Raw genomic sequence first — 16253 nt, forward strand, 5'->3', positions numbered from 1 at the left:
ACGCGGTATGAGGTGGTACTGGTGAAGGGGGAAAACATCCGGGAAAATATCCCCGGTGTTTTGCGTTTTCGGACAGATAAATCGGAGGGGAAAAGTTGTGTATTTTCTATGCTAGGGATGCGTGGTGGATGAACAGGTTGCATATTCGGATTCGCCTCATCGTTCTGAGCAACTTTCATATATAAACCTTTTTCATCCGAGATACAGTTCATTTTATATTAATTTTTGAAGTTTTATTAATATTCTACAATTTCTAGAATTCTTTTTAATTCGAATATATTGAATACAGAACTGTTATGGGTACACATAAGTGTACCCACCAATGTGTGGATGTCTATGTCAGGTGGGACCTGTTGACTGCTGAGTCAGCAGTCAACAGTCCCTGTTGACTGGTCAAAGAGGGCCAATGGGGCCCAGGTGTCATACATACAGTTTTAACAATTTCTTAAAAAATATATATAGAGGTGGGGTCTACTTGTCATTGGGTCAGTTAACTAACATATTGTTTTAAGTAGATTAAGTGGTGGTAGGTCCCGATGGTCAGTGTCACATGTGGATAATTAAGTTTACTAGTAGACCGCCCGTGCGTTGCTACGGGCTACAATACAATGCATATAAATGAACTAAACAAATGACTAAAGTTGTCTTCAAGGTCGAAGCTCAATTCTTCCTTGTATATTTGGGCATGTTTGGACATCAAACGGACGGCCGATAGGCTCTCCAAATTCAGCTGTGTGGACAATCGCTGCAACATAGCTAACACTTTATTTGCAATCAGCCACTCTCTTCTCGTAACATCCTTTCTTCCTATCATTGTAGCCCAATTGTTGAGCTCCCTCCATAGTCACACATTTCCTCACACCGCCAACCTGTCAATCACGTTGGGGGACACCCGAAGACAACCGTCCTTATCGTCGCCCTCTCGCTAGGAGGGACAAAGAGCGAGGCATAAACACACACATACGTAAGTTAATTCATTATTTCATTAACTGATTACTTAATATGATGTCTTGTATCCTCTACATGGACAAAAAATACAACAAAAATATTATCTTCATTCTACAGAATGAAATTGAAAACTTGTGAACAAAATCACAAATAAGTGTTGAAAAGTAAGAAAACACGAGGATCCTTAAATTGGTGATACGATTTACATGATACTAACTCCTTCCATATACATAGGTCCCCTATCAAAATACTGACAAAAAAGAGAAGTGATTAAAGCCCGTCTCATGGGCCTCGCATACTTGGACAGACGATGTAACTGAAATCCATATATTAGCTCAATTATAAGGTGCTTCCAATCAAAACAAAACATTTACAAGGGAAGGGGCTACTACAACTTGTACAGTCCTGAGCCACCACGCTGCTAACACACTCATTGTCCAGTGCATGCAAGTCATCTCTTCCTCTCCCCATCACAAGTGACATGTTCAAACTCCAAAGTCGATGGATTGGATCCTTCAATGCGAAGACACCAAATTTTGAGCTCCAAGGTGCAACCTTGCAGCCTTCACATGATGCAGTATATTGGCGAAGGTAGCATACTATCAAATTTAGATCCGATTATATTTTTATACCTCTCATAACATAGAGATTGACAAGATACGATGATTATCACTTGAGAATATATACCAGCAACAAAAACATCCACAAAATATAAACACATATCACTTTTAAAAAGGTAAAACTTTGAGACACAGCAAAACACTATATGCCTAGATGTAAAAAATGACAAAAGGAGAATAGGAATAAATATGAAGACGTGGAGTATTTGAACCCGAGCTCACATGCTCCTTGATGAATAGTAAAATCCGAAAACACAGTAAAAAAATATAAAAAATCTGATTTTTTTCAATTAAAATTTATGAAAGTTTTAACTTCTTGCAAATGCTTTTGATGAAATGACATTCGTGTAGGTCTGGTCAAAAATGAATCGACGCTCCAAAACATTTGTTCTCGGAAGCATTTTGGAGCATCGATTTTTTTCTTTTTGTCCAGACCTCCACCAATGTTATTTCATCACCAAAATTTGCAGGAAGTTAAAATATCTATAAGGGAGGCCAAGTGCTACTAAAACAATGTATGAGCACGAACCAGTGGCAGAGCCAGAACATATCTATAAGGGAGGCCAAGTGCTACTAAAACAGGTTGGGGAGGGCCAAAGTGTTGAAAAATAGATTTTTAGCAGCAAATTAGTACTAATTTTGCCACTGTTCATAGCAAATTACATGCAAAATCATGGTGTTAGGGGGGGCCAGGCCCCTGCTGGTCCCCCTGTCTCCGCCACTGGGTACAACCTAGTGAGACCAGCTTAGGACTTTGTACAACTAAAATCATTGCGTGGACAGTTGATCAAGCACAAACATAGACATGGAGAGAGAAGAATAAAAATTCTAATATATTCACCTCAATGTACCAATCATCGTCTTCGTATTGTCTGCAATGAACATTTGTTTCACCGGGAAGTGGACCCCCAAATCTATCGGCTTGTATGTCATGAACCCTCGCCACAGATGGATTGCAAGCTATAAATTTAAGTTTTCAGAAAGGAAATGTCATGAGACCATTGCCCATCAGATCTTCATTGCACCACAGTGAACACATGAGAAGCATCAAACTCACAATAGACTTCCGTGGTTGGTCCATGCATCCATGGTGGGCTGCTTCTTGGGTCCTCTGATGATAACATTCCCAAACAACTCCTCTGCGTCCTCCGGCATGGTTGGCCACATGCTCCTCTCGAGGTCCAGTATTAAGGTTGGCCTTCGGGCTGTGGGTACAAAAATCTATATTAATTGTTAAAAATGCAAAGAAATCATAAATATTATTCATGCATAGACACCTTGCTGGAGAGGACAATTTGACAGAGATGGAGAAGAGGTGTGAAGGAGGGATTCTCCTGGCTGTCATTTTCATCGCCAAGTGTGCTAGTATAGGGAGGATATGGAGGAGGTACTCGTGCTCACCGCAGGTGACCATCCTCGACCGGCCATGAATCATCTCCTCGCAGTGTGATGGAACTGACCATCCCCAACCGGCCATGAATCGTCCTCGCAGGTGATCGTCCGTGACCAGCCATGGATCATCCTCGTAGTGCGATGGAACTAACCATATACAAATGAATTAAAGTAGCTAGAAAATAAAACTAAAGATATTTTTTAAATAAATAATAATAAGTAAGAAGAATGGTGTCAAGGGAGGGAGGCTGGACCTAACGTGCAGCGGAGGACTGATAATTATGTATATATTTTGGCTGTGTTAAACAGTAGAAATGTTTAAATGTTTGACCAATTTTTGCCGTGTTAAACAGTACATAAATATGACGTATGAGCATGTGCGTCGGACTGCTCACTATGTATATATTTTGGCTGTTCAGCATTGAGAAGATGACACTAATCCAAAATGATTATATCAATTTAGCATCATTTGTTCAGATGTTGCGGAAATATTGTGAGTATAGAAATAAGACAAATATGACATATAGTACACTAAATGACGCCTTGAATTTCATAAAAGTCTGTTGGCCAACTAATCAACAACGTAATTCTAAAATCAACCAAGAATTCTACCCTGCACTCAAATCTTCAGTTGACCAAATGATATATATCAAGATGAGAATAATGTAACATGATGCAAAAAAAGAAGATGGAACCAATATGCTACAGGAAGTTACTGAAACAACAAAGCAAACATGAATTATATCACCTAGAGTGGTCATCAACAGTGGCAACAGCTTTTCCTTCAGCGCACTTGGTAATATAGCAGGCAATCTAGACACTCCATGATTAGTTTCCAAATCCATAATTTCAATGAGAGAAAACAAGAATGGAAGCTACAGTACCTATGGGCAGGCTGACGGGTACTGCAAATTGTGTCAAAAAATTGTACTCTCTCCTTGTATTAATTAGTATGTTATTTCTGTAAGCAAATTAGGCAGCGGCAGTGCCTCAATAAGAATAATTATTCCATTCAAAAATAATAAGAAGAATCATTATACAAGACACAATGGCATACATGGCAGCTTGAAAATCACGGCTCACAAGATTGAGAGATAAGACAAATATGACATATAGTACACTAAATGACGCCTTGAATTTCATCAAAGTCTGTTGGCCAACTAATCAACAACGAAATTCTAAAATCAACCAAGAATTCTACCCTGCACTCAAATCTTTAGTTGACCAAATGATATATATCAAGATGAGAATAATGTACCATGATGCAAAAAAAAGATGGAACCAATATGCTACAGGAAGCTGCTGAAACAACAAAGCAAACATGAATTATATCACCTGGAGTGGTCATCAATAGTGGCAGCAGCTTTTCCTTCAACGCACTGGTAATATAGCAGGCAATCTAGACACTCCATGATTAGTTTCCGAATCCATAATTTCAATGAGAGAAAACAAGAATGGAAGCTACAGTACCTATGGGCAGGCTCACGGGTACTGCAGATTGTGTCAAAAAATCATACTCTCTCCCTGTATTAATTAGCATGTTATTTCTATAAGCAAATTAGGCAGCGGCAGTGCCTCAATAAGAATAATTATGCTATTCAAAAATAATAAGAAGAATCATTATACAGGACACAATGGCATACGTGGCAGCATGAAAATCACGGCTCACAAGATTGAGAGATATACATACCAAGAAAAAGACAAAGAAAAGCTGAAGAACCACACCTGCATTTCCCAAGCACGACACAGATAGACGAACGCCCTTGAGGTCGGGGCAGAGCAAGAATCCTACCAGGCCAGAGGCATGATCCAAATCAGGGACGCATGCGTGCATACTGACATCTCCACAAGCTTGTCCGTGCAACCGCAGCTTCATTCGCTCTCGCAACTGCTCGGGTCGACACAGCGTAGGAACATAGTACCACTTGCAACTCTAAGAGCATATCAGAGCAGTAGTTAGTTTCATCTTATCGCAAAATTCTGAACTAACAAGTGCCTACACATCTCCATCCCCATAAACAAACCACATCATAGGAACATACCATCTAGTATGAAACTTCAGACAGGGAAATTGATTGAAATTAAATTCCAATCCGGGTGGCTGCCGCCTCTGAGATATCCGCCCTTACAAACGACCAATCCTCTGATTTTTGTTGTTGCAAACTGCACTAAAGAGCTTTTTGAATCGCGTGGTCGATCAAAAGGCCCTGGAAAAAAATACCAAACAATATCAATAGATTGATGTTCAGACGTGAACATAGTTGAAGGGGCGGGGGAAGACGAACCAACGGTAGTCTTCTCTTTGGGATCATTTGCGTAGCCACCTTCTTGACCTCATCTTCTGTGAGCATCCCATCAATGTTCATGTTCCACTTGTTAATGTGAGACACCCAAAGGAAAATTTTCATCAGTATGTTAGATTGACTTAAACTGAACATAGCTTAGTCCAAGATGTGGTCAGTAATCTCCGTCTAGACCTCTTTGAGCCGATCCTTGTTAATGCCTTCATCCGACTCAATGTTCCTCTGCCTCGACATATCCCGAACAACTTGTTAGCAAACTCCTTGGAGTTCTCCATGCCTTGGATCTGAGAAGCATGCCCATTAGAAAGTTTAACAATTATATGGCACTGCAAAAGTAATTAGAAAGTCTAACACATTTGCGCAATTGTATCATGAAACCTGTAAAAACTCGGTTACTGGACGAGCATACAAACTGAAATCCTACTATTTTATACAATCTTCACATTCCATTCATCAAGCAGATAGTAGCAATCATTCTAATAAATGGAATCAAAACTTGGAGACTCCCAATTACGAAAAGCACAAGCGTTGAACAAAATGAGATGGAACATACATGGCGTAATTTGTTCTTCCCAATTCACCCAAAGTAACCGGCCAGTGATACAATCAGTTGTAGCAGTTAAGCAGCTAACAGATCTATTTTATTAACTGCAAAGAGGAGAGATCATTCGAACCAGCGGTAGTCTTCTCTTTGTGATCATTTGCGTAGCTACCAACTAACAAATATATTTAATTAACTGCAAAGAGGAGGACCGGTATCTATCCTGCACTGTGATTGACCCAGAAATACTTGGAGATGGTGCAGCCTTATGGCTGATGCATCTATTCACATAAACAGAGAATACTCACCGTGTGGCCCGAATGAACATCAACATGTCCTCAACGGCTACCACCCGCATGCACCTGGCCGCTGCCTGTGCCATGCTCACGCCCACCATTGTCGTGAGCATTGACCACGCACCCTGCTATGAGCGGCCTTGCGTTGTCGCCTGCCGCGCCCTCTGGTAGGCCCACAGCCCGTTGGTCACCGTCACCGTCGGATATACGTGTGGAGCAACAGCAAGGACGAGGACGGGACTGCAAGAGGAAGAGGAGGCATCACCGTCGGAGATAGAGGTGGCTAGGGTTAGCCACGGGGCCGCACATGGGACCAGAACAGCGAGGCGGCTGCATATATTGGAAATAGGAGATCTTGTCGGAGTCGGTAGCGCCATGGGGGCACCAATCGACGGCGGAGGTGGCCGGTAGTGGACGCTGACAGCGATGCACGCGCACAGAAGAGAAATATTGGGAAAACGGAGAGAGGCCAGCGAACCAGAAATAGAGAGGGATGGCGATCTCAGAGGTCGATGGCGGCGATCTTGGACCTCGGCGGCAGCGATCTTGGACCTCGACCGCAAAGCGATCACACCCTGCCCTGCCCTTGGGTTCCGCGAGGCGGCGGCGGCCGACGAGTAGGGTGCCCCAGAGGTCGGCGGAGGAGGAAGACGGTGCGGCGGCGGCTCCTCCCGGACCTCGGTGGCGACGGCTCCTCTCGGATCTCGGCGATGGCGAAGGCTGTCGCCGCTGGGCGTCCTGAGGATCAACCTGGGAATAGATCGAGGGGAGCCCTGTCGAACCTGCGTGCGATTTGTTTGTTTTTTTCGCTGGTTAATTTTCGTAGGTTGTTTTTTGCTGGTTAACCTTCGTAGATTTTATTTGCTTTGCTTTTTGGATGGTTTTTCACTTGTGGTGCGAGGGCGTGGGGCGGGTGGGGCCACGGTATGAGGTTTTTTCGGTTCATGATGGCTCAGTGTGAGGTGAGAGGAGGTATCAAAAAAACCATGGGAGGTGGGTCGAAAATTGATCGGTGAAGACTACCAACTGCTCCATTAGGAGTAGAGATCAGAGGGGTAGTGTCCTGATTAATTGGGTTAGTGGTTGGGGCCCACCCAGCTTAGGCCTAACCGGCCAGCCACGCGTGTGCAGACAGGCGCGTAGCTGCCGAACCCGCAGCAGCGGCGGTGGCCAGCTGGGCTGGAGGCGGGTGAGGCGGTGGCCCGCGGGGCCGGAGGCAGGCGCGCCAGCGGCGACCGGCGAGCTGCGGCGGCTCGTGGGCCAGGCCAGGTTGAGGCGGGGCGACGAGCGGAGGGGGGCGCAGCGGGGCCGCGCGGGCGGGCGCCGGAACGGGGCGCCACGGGCGGGCGGCGAAACAGGGCTACGCGGGCGAGCGCAGCAGGGCACCCGCACGCTGTGTGCGCCGGAGCAAGGTGCGGTCGGCGACTAGCAGTAGCGGCGGCAGTAACGAAGCAGCAGCGGCGAGATGCGGAGGCGGCGGTGGAGGCGGGCGAGCAGCGGTGAGGCCATGCGCGGGTGACGGGCTGCGCGAACAGGCGGTGCGCCATCTCGCAGAGGCAGGCTCCGGCGTGGCGCAAGGCCAGGGCGGCAGCAGCACGGGACATCAGAGGCTGTAGGCGCGAGCGGTGGCCAGCGGTAGCGGCAGGATTAGTAGCGGCTGCAGCAGTACGTACGCACACACGGATGCAAAATTTCGGGGAAACCATGGCGAACGGACCTCGCGGGGCGGACACTACGGGCACGGATCGAGCCAAAGAAAAGGGGCAACCGGAGGAGGGGCTTACCACGGTGCCGAAGGTGAGCTCGAGGTGGCCGGGAACGTACTGGAGATGAGGGATCGAGCGTCAATGGCGGCGGCGGCCGTGGGTGAATAGGTGGACGATGCGTCGATTGCAGTGGCGTTCTCGTCCAATCCGGTGATGTAGTCGATGTAGAGGTCGATGGTGCTGCTCCTGGACAACAGTGTGCGGCGCTATAGGGCTTCAGAGGATGTCTACGACAATGGCGTGACGGCGGCTTTGCTCAGGTGGGCTCGGGATCGGGAGGGGGATGCGTGGGGGGAGGCGAACGAGGGGAATAGGGTTCGGAGGGGATCGAAGGGCAGCGGGGGCTCATCTTATCCATCACCGCGACCGCGGGATGGCCGATAGCGCGACATCCACTGCGTGGACGGCGTGCGAGCAAGGCTCGACCTTCCCCTTGGCGAGAGGTTGAGGAAAAGGCCGGCCAGGTTGAGCCGGGCAAGCCTGTAGCAGCGGTTGGGCCGATGCACTATGCACTTAGGCCCAGTGCCTCGGGGAATTTCCTTTTCTCCTTTTTTTGGTTTTGTAATTTATCTTACTATCCGATGATCTTAGTTTAGTAAGAAACTTGGCACTTAAATACTAGGCCATAACTAGGAGTGGTCCAAAATATTTTGAGGTCAAATGGACTTAAATATATATTTGTTTATTTTAAAAGGCTATTTTAGTTGATGTGGGACCTCTTTATAATTTTCCTAGGGATTACTAGGTGAGTCAAATAATGTTGTTTTATGTACGAAAAATAGTTAGTTAAAATTTGCAACCAAAACTACAATTTTATTTTAATGTTTGATGAAGTAATAATTTCACTTGCTAATTAAATTTGGGTTTGAATTTTATCCAGGGGAAATTGATCTTTGTAATTAGGGTGACATGGCAGCATTAACGTGGGATTACTGTATCCCAAGTATCCGGGCATCACATCATGGCATTTATGTGCTGCTTTAAGCCATCAGCTCCTTTACCACCGGATTAAGGGCCGTTTCAGCATCCTCAACCCTCTTCAGCAGAGTTGATTTTTCTGTATCCCTTCCTGTCCGCCCGTTTTTGAAACTCTCCTTCAGTTTTTCCATTGCTGCTAAGGCACTAGTTAGTTCATCCTTGGACTTGGAAGTTTCGTCTTGTTGAGATTTGATATTTTCTTGAAGGACGACGATTTGGGTTTCCTTTTTGCTAAGCTCAGCCTGCAAAAGACAAGTAACTTATGAGATAACAATGCATATTCAAAGTCCCAAGCACATAACAAGTATTATCCTTGTGAAAGTGCAACTATCCCTAGGTGGTTTTGGTAATTTATAACAACATATAGCTCATTGAGCTAATGCTATTCCAAGATGATTATTTCAGGAAAGCTCAATGATTGGCATGGCATGGATGTGAAAGTGGAACCCTCAAAATGCTAAGGACAAAGGATTGGCTCAAGCTCAAAAGCTCAAGACTCTTCATTTTATATTTTAGTGATCCAAGATCACATTGAGTCTTTAGGAAAAGCCAATACTATTAAGGAGGGATGAGGTGTTGCTTAATGAGCCTCTTGCTTCATGTGCTTAGTGATATGCTCCAAAGCCCTCAACTACTTTCCCATATCCACATATGACCTAAACCCTAAGCCAAACTCGGTCCTACCGATTCTTCCTATCCGGCGCCACCAAGTTTCACTTGTCACTAGCCACTGCCAAACCCTAGCAATTCGGTCCTACCGATAAGGATCTCGGTCTCACCGAGATGGGGTTGCAAACTCTCTGTTTCCCTTTCGTAACTTTTCGATCTCACCGAAAGAGCGAATCAGTCCCACCGAGATTGCAATGTAAACTTAGTGTTTCCCCTTTGTAACTTTTCGGTCTCATCGAGTTCCACTCGGTCTCACCGAAAGAGCAAATCGGTCCCACCGAGTTTGCCTGACCAACTCTCTGGTTAGCTAATTACCAAATTCGGTCTCACCGAGTTTGTGTAATCGGTCTCACCGAGATTACGTTATGCCCAAACCCTAACCGAATCGGTCCTACCGAGTTGCATGTCAGTCCCACCGAAATTCCTAACGGTCACTAGGTTTACTACTTCGGTCAGACCGAGTTTTCTGATTCGATCCCACCGAGATTGGTAAATTGTGTGTAACGGTTGGATTTTGTGTGGAGGCTATATATACCCCTCCACCTCCTTCTCATTAAAAGAGAGAGCCATCAGAACACACACACCATTCCTACTCATATGTTCTGAGAGAAAACCACCTACTCATGTGTTGAGATCAAGACATTCCATTCCTACCATATGAATCTTGATCTCTAGCCTTCCCAAGTTGCTTTCCACTCAAATCTTCTTTCCACCAAATCCAAATCCTATGAGAGAGAGTTGAGTGTTGGGGAGACTATCATTTGAAGCACAAGAGCAAGGAGTTCATTACCTACACACCATTTGTTACTTCTTGGAGAGTGGTGTCTCCTAGATTGGCTAGGTGTCACTTGGGAGCCTCCGACAAGATTGTGGAGTTGAACCAAGGAGTTTGTAAGGGCAAGGAGATCGCCTACTTCGTGAAGATCTACCGCTAGTGAGGCAAGTCCTTCGTGGGCGATGGCCATGGTGGGATAGACAAGGTTGCTTCTTCGTGGACCCTTTGTGGGTGGTTGCTTCTTCGTGGACCCTTCGTGGGTGGAGCCCTGTGTGGACTCGCGCAACCGTTACCCTTGGGTGGAGCCCTGTGTGGACTCGCGCAACCGTTACCCTTCGTGGGTTGAAGTCTCCATCAACGTGGATGTAGGATAGCACCACCTATCCGAACCACGGGAAAAACATCCGTGTCTCCAATTGTGTTTGAAATCTTCAAACCCTTCCCTTTACTTTCTTGCAAGTTGCATGCTTTACTTTCCGCTGCCTATATACTCTTTGCATGCTTGCTTGAATTATGTAATGATTGCTTGACTTGTCCTAAATTATCTAAATCTGCCAAGAACTAAAATTGGGAAAAGGTTAAGTTTTTATTTTGTCAAGTAGTCTAATCACCCCCCTCTAGACATACTTTCGATCCTACAAGTGGTATCAAAGCTTTGGTCTCCATTTGCTTGATCTCCATAGCTTTTGGTGGTCATAGCCTTGATTTCACAACCTAGGAGAGTATGGCATCTAGCGAGGGAAATTATCACCGTAGAGGTCCTTACTTTGATGGTACTAATTTTGCTAGTTGGAAGCATAAAATGAAAATGCATATTCTTGGACATAACCCCGCCGTTTGGGCTATTGTGTGTGTTGGTTTGCAAGGTGACTTCTTTGATGGGAGAGAACCAAACCGTGAAGCTACCACGGATGAGTTGAAGATGTTGCAATACAATGCTCAAGCTTGTGATATTCTCTTCAATGGATTGTGCCCCGAAGAATTCAACAAAATCAGCCGCCTTGAGAATGCAAAGGAAATTTGGGACACTTTGATTGATATGCACGAAGGTACCGACTCCGTCAAGGAATCCAAGTTGGATGTGCTTCAAAGCCAACTTGACAAGTTCAAGATGAAGGATGGTGAAGGTGTCGCTGAAATGTACTCTAGGCTTGCTCTCATCACAAATGAGATTGCCGGCTTAGGAAGTGAAGAGATGACCGATAGATTCATCATCAAGAAGATCCTAAGAGCCTTGGATGGAAAATATGATACCGTGTGCATATTGATCCAAATGATGCCCAATTACAAAGATCTCAAGCCAACGGAGGTGATTGGAAGAATTGTTGCTCATGAGATGTCACTTAAGGATAAAGAGGAACTTCACAACAAATCAAGTGGTGCCTATAAAGCCTCATGTGAAGCCCCTACATCATCAAGTGAGAAACAAGACTTCAACGAAGAATTGAGCTTAATGGTGAAGAACTTCAACAAGTTCTACAAGAGTAGAAGCAAAGATAGAAGCTCCAAGTCAAGGTCCTACAATGACAAAAGATCTTCTAGTCGAGAGCGAAACTGTTACAATTGTGGAAGACCCGGACACTATTCCAATGAGTGTACGGCTCCCTACAAGAGAAGAGAAGATTCTCCAAAAAGAAGAAGCAAAGGATCACCACCAAGGGAAAGAAGGAGTAGAGATGATCGTTATGAACGAAGATACTCACGGAGAAGCAAGGATTCGGAAAGGAAGGAAAAATCATCAAGGAGCTACACAAGACGAAGACATCAAGCTCATGTTGGTGAATGGGTATCCGGCTCCGACTCCGACAGCCACTCCGAGAGAAGTTATCACTCCGACTCCAAAGATACTCAAGATGAAGGTGTTGCCGGTCTAGCACTTGTGTCAACCAACTCCTACGACATATTTGACTCACCAAATGTAGGAATTGGAAGATGCTTCATGGCCAAAGGTCCTAAGGTAACACACCCCGAGTATGTTGATTTCAATAGTGATGAAGATGACTTGTTAGGTGATGATTTGCTTGGTGACAACTCTAGTGATGAATACTATGATGAAAGACCAATTAATCATGCTAATCAATATAAAACGAATGACAATGATAAGGAGAAGATTGAGGCTCTAACTAAAGAACTAAAAACTCTTAAGTTAGCTCATGACACTATCTTCGAAGATCATCAAGAACTTTTAAGAGCTCATGAGAAACTACGCTTTGAAAAGCTCAATCTTGAGCACGAGCATGAGTTCTTAAAGGCAATCAATGATGATCTCCGCAAGAAAAGTTCTTCTTACATTGCCAAGCGTTTACTCTTATCCACTTACATGCCTCAAGTCAAGTCTAACAAGAAAGATTCTTCCTCTAGTAGTAACAATGATCATGCTAAATCCAATATTGTTGCTTCTAGTAGTTCTCTTGATTCCACTAATGATTCTCTTAGCCAAGTTACACTTGAGCAAGAAAATAGCTTATTGAAGGGAATTATAGAGAAAGGAGTGTACAAAAGCCTTGCCGGGAGTAAGCAATTCGAGGAAATTGTGCGCAAGCAAGGAATGCACCGGAAGAATCAAGGTGTTGGTTTTGAACAAAAGTTCAATGCCAATGGAGTTGAATGGGAAGAAGATCAATACCCCAAGACAAAGTTTGTCCCTCAACAAGAGAAGTATACTTCTTTCAAGGGGACACAAGCTCAAGATGATCTTCCACCACAAGACTACGAGCAAAAAGGCAAGGACAAGCTTCAAGAGGAAATTGATGCATTTGAAGAAGCTCCAAAGACCTTAGTCAAGTGGATTCCCAAGACTACTTCAAGTTCCACTTCATCAAGTACGACTACAACTCCAAGGATTCCCATTAAGATGATGTGGATCCAAAGGAAGAAGAACTAGAAAGTTCTTGAGGGTGACTCCGCCAATATACTTCACTCTTATCATTTTGGCAAGAACAAGTGCAATCAACTTCCACATCTTGCACTAGTTCAAGGAGTCACAAACCCTCTTGTTGGTAAGACAAGGGACAAGGTAATCTAAAAGTTTTCATGGACATCATCTTTTGTGTGCATCACTCTATGTCTATGGATATCCTTGTTTGTTCCTTGTGGGACTAACCCATGTAGGTATTGAAAGAACAATTCACTCAAATGGATAGCTCCAAGAGATCTACATCAACATTGAGCATCCACATCTTCAATATCTACACGAAGTCATCATCGACAAAACCCAAGGTTAGTTCATCCCTCTTAGGGGGGATATCACATCTAGGGGGAGCTTTACTCTAAGACTTGAGCTAAAGCAACTCTAAAGATGTGAACACAACAATGCTTTATGTAAAAGTGGTAACCCCACTTGAGCTTAAACGATGAGTATGACCTATGATCAAGTGTTCTCACTTGACTCCTAAGTCAATATACTCATATATAGATGACCTAGTCATCGCAAATTGCTTGATAGATGCTAGAATTGGTTGTGCATGCCTTGCCACATATTTCATTTGCCATCTTATTGTGTGAGCATGCTGGTTGCATAATTTACTCATTCGAGGACATCCACTTGTTGTTTTTGATTGTTCGACTTTATTTCTTTTTGCCAAGTGGATGGACAAGAATGCCTAAGAACCTCCTCTAGCTATCTATGCTTTTCTCGTCTCAAACTCCATTCATGCTGCATCACAAAATTTGATCAAGTCAGATTCGAACCACTCTGTGTGAGGAGCTCTCAGAGTCCCCGATTCGTCATAGACTTAAACTTCCAAAACCTCTTTATGATTCTCGGTCTGACCGATACTCCACTTTTGGTCCTACCGAGATCATTAAGTTGATCTAGGTTTTCGATCTCGGTGCAACCGATTTGAACCTTTTGGTCACACCGAGTTTCAGTGAATCTCGGTGCCACCGAGTTGTTCCACTCGGTCACACCGACAGGGTCGGGCTATATATAGTCACGGGTAAAATTTGGAAATTTCTCCGAACCCCTTCGCCCGCGCGATAGCCTGCTCTTCCCTTGAGGTCTCCGGATCGTCTTCTCACCGCCAGCAGCCTCCATTCGCTGGTCTCCATCACCGTCAACGGGAATTCTGCCCCGCCGTTGCCGCCGTAGCAAGTCCACGCCGAACTAGGGTATGGACTTGATCTTTGTGCTATTCCTCAATCTGATTCCTAGCACATTGTGATCATATTGTTTCTAGCCACGTTTGATAAACTTCTATCCAGTCAAAACTCTCATAGGTTAGGTTTGATTCGAAAATTCTAGGTTTAGGTTTCCGCCGAAACCATCTCGGACCCACCGAGTTGAAAAACTCGGTCCCACCGATTTGGCTTATGCCATTGCACAAGTGAGACTCGGTCTGACCGAGAATTACTTATCGGTGTGACCGATTTTTGAGTTCAGTGAAACCCTAGCAGTCTCGGTGCCACCAAACTGTGACTCGGTCCTACCGAGTTCACTAGTTTAGGTTCCAAAACTGCTTCGGTATCACCGAGTTTGAAAATCGGTAGATCCGAGATGATTTCAGTGGGAAACTAAAACTAAGTTTTTGGATCATTCTTTTTGCAAAAATCTCTGCATTTTGTGATGCTCATCCACTCTATCTCCTCTATAATCTATTCACAGGGTCAGCAGTCAGTTTGCAGCATGTCAGACCAGAGTGATAGCCAGAATCTGTCAGAGCAGCAAGTGGTCATGAGTGAGGGCACTAGTCCCTCCAGTTCATCTGATGAAGGCAGCAGGAGCACTCCTAGCAATTTGCCAAAGGCTGCCACGAGACAAAGGAAGAAGAAAACTTCAGACTCTGAAGATGAGGACTATGTGGCAGAGGAAGAGGCCACTTCCAAGAGAGTTGAGCCAGCTCAAGGCACAAAGCCAGGGCTGAAAATCAAAAGGCCAGCAGGCAGGCAGCCCATGTCAAAGGCAAGAGCCTCAACTGAGAAGCCCACTCCCCAAGAGCCAGTTGCTGCAGAAGGCAAGAAGAGAAAGGAAAGGGTAAAGAAGACTGTTGCTAGAGTACTTGGCAAAGCTTCCATCATGGAAGAGGAGGAAGAAGAAGAGGCAGCTGCACCAGCGCCCAAGGCACCCAAGCTAATGGGAGATGCCATAAAATCAGGGGGAGCTACTTCCAAGGCCAAGCCAGCTCCAAAGCCAAAGCCCAAGAGGAACACACGGAGCATTCCTGCAGCTGAGAAGAACAAGGCCCCAGTGCCTGAGACTGTTGCTGAGGATGAGGAAGAGAATGTCCTTCGGAAGCTCAAGCCCAAGATCCCAGACCACAACGATGCTCATCCTGTGGCTGAGGATATGAAGCTCAGGAGAGACTCAGGGCTCAGGAAGTGGAGAGAAGCAGATCCATATGCTTCTAGGAGAAGGACTGCAGTGGACTACAGGTTTCATACCAAGGAGCAGCAGGATTTCTATGAGACTGTGCTGCTAGATAAGAAGCCCATTGTCTGTGATATGCGATGGGTTGATTGGACATATATCAAGGAGAATGAGGAGTACTACCCAGGAGTATTTGACAGTTTTAGTGCTTGTGGAGTAGCTGACTTTGTTGGGCAGAAGCTCACAAAGTGGAACGAGGAACTTATCATGCAGTTCTACTCCACGACACACTTTTATCCAGATGGGAGGATCACATGGATGTCTGAGGGTACAAGGTACCAATCTACAGTGGCTGAGTGGGCACAGATCATTAATGCCCCAGAAGAGCAAGATGAGGACTTGGATATCTATGCCAAGAAAAAGATGGACCACAACTCCATGTCCAACATGTACAAGGAGATTCCGAATGAAGCACTTGACACATTCAAATTTGGCTCAGTGCATTATCTGCTCTCAGGACTGCCTACGATCAACTGGATCCTTAGGCACACCCTTCTGCCCAAGTATAGAGATCACAAGATGATCAGAGGCCATGCTATCAACTTGCTACATGTGTTTGATGTGCCTCAGAAATTCAAAGTCATGAGCCTCATAGTGGAA

General features: G+C 45.0%; 1 protein-coding gene across 19 annotated transcripts; it reads right to left on the reverse strand.

Annotated features, from left to right (window-relative positions):
- Window positions 1-1105: 1105 nt before the first annotated feature.
- Window positions 1106-8315, reverse strand: LOC123189395 (uncharacterized). 19 transcript variants are annotated; one of them, XR_006495779.1, is made up of 13 exons: window positions 7885-8280; window positions 6113-6340; window positions 5246-5547; window positions 5003-5167; window positions 4686-4893; window positions 4431-4484; window positions 4296-4359; window positions 3845-3921; window positions 3709-3773; window positions 2970-3107; window positions 2626-2773; window positions 2410-2528; window positions 1255-1547 (listed from the first exon to the last, which is right to left on the reverse strand). XR_006495779.1 is itself a non-coding variant. In XM_044601807.1 (8 exons), exons 4-8 carry the CDS (start codon window positions 3719-3721, stop codon window positions 1400-1402), a joined length of 654 nt encoding a protein of 217 aa, XP_044457742.1. In that variant the 5' UTR covers window positions 3722-3773; window positions 3845-3921; window positions 4296-4359; window positions 4431-4679; the 3' UTR covers window positions 1106-1399. The 19 variants fall into 19 exon arrangements, 4 of the variants coding, with proteins under 4 accessions (XP_044457742.1, XP_044457741.1, XP_044457740.1 ...); XR_006495780.1 differs by having other exon boundaries at window positions 2626-2789; window positions 3845-4359; window positions 7885-8282; XR_006495778.1 differs by having other exon boundaries at window positions 3845-4359.
- Between the last annotated feature and the right edge of the window lie 7938 nt (window positions 8316-16253).

The sequence above is a fragment of the Triticum aestivum genome, chromosome 2A (genome assembly GCF_018294505.1).
Source record: "Triticum aestivum cultivar Chinese Spring chromosome 2A, IWGSC CS RefSeq v2.1, whole genome shotgun sequence".
In the NCBI taxonomy this organism is placed as follows: Eukaryota; Viridiplantae; Streptophyta; class Magnoliopsida; order Poales; family Poaceae; genus Triticum; species Triticum aestivum.

What these genes read in the sequence shown, in the direction of transcription:
- LOC123189395 (XM_044601806.1), bottom strand. Translation starts at nt 3,805, where the DNA reads ATGGATTTGGAAACTAATCATGGAGTGTCTAGATTGCCTGCTATATTA. An exon ending in AAATTGTCCTCTCCAGCAAG is followed by an intron (nt 2,774 to 2,845) that starts GTGTCTATGCAT and finishes TTGTACCCACAG; the next exon opens with CCCGAAGGCCAACCTTAATA. An exon ending in ACCAACCACGGAAGTCTATT is followed by an intron (nt 2,529 to 2,625) that starts GTGAGTTTGATG and finishes TTAAATTTATAG; the next exon opens with CTTGCAATCCATCTGTGGCG.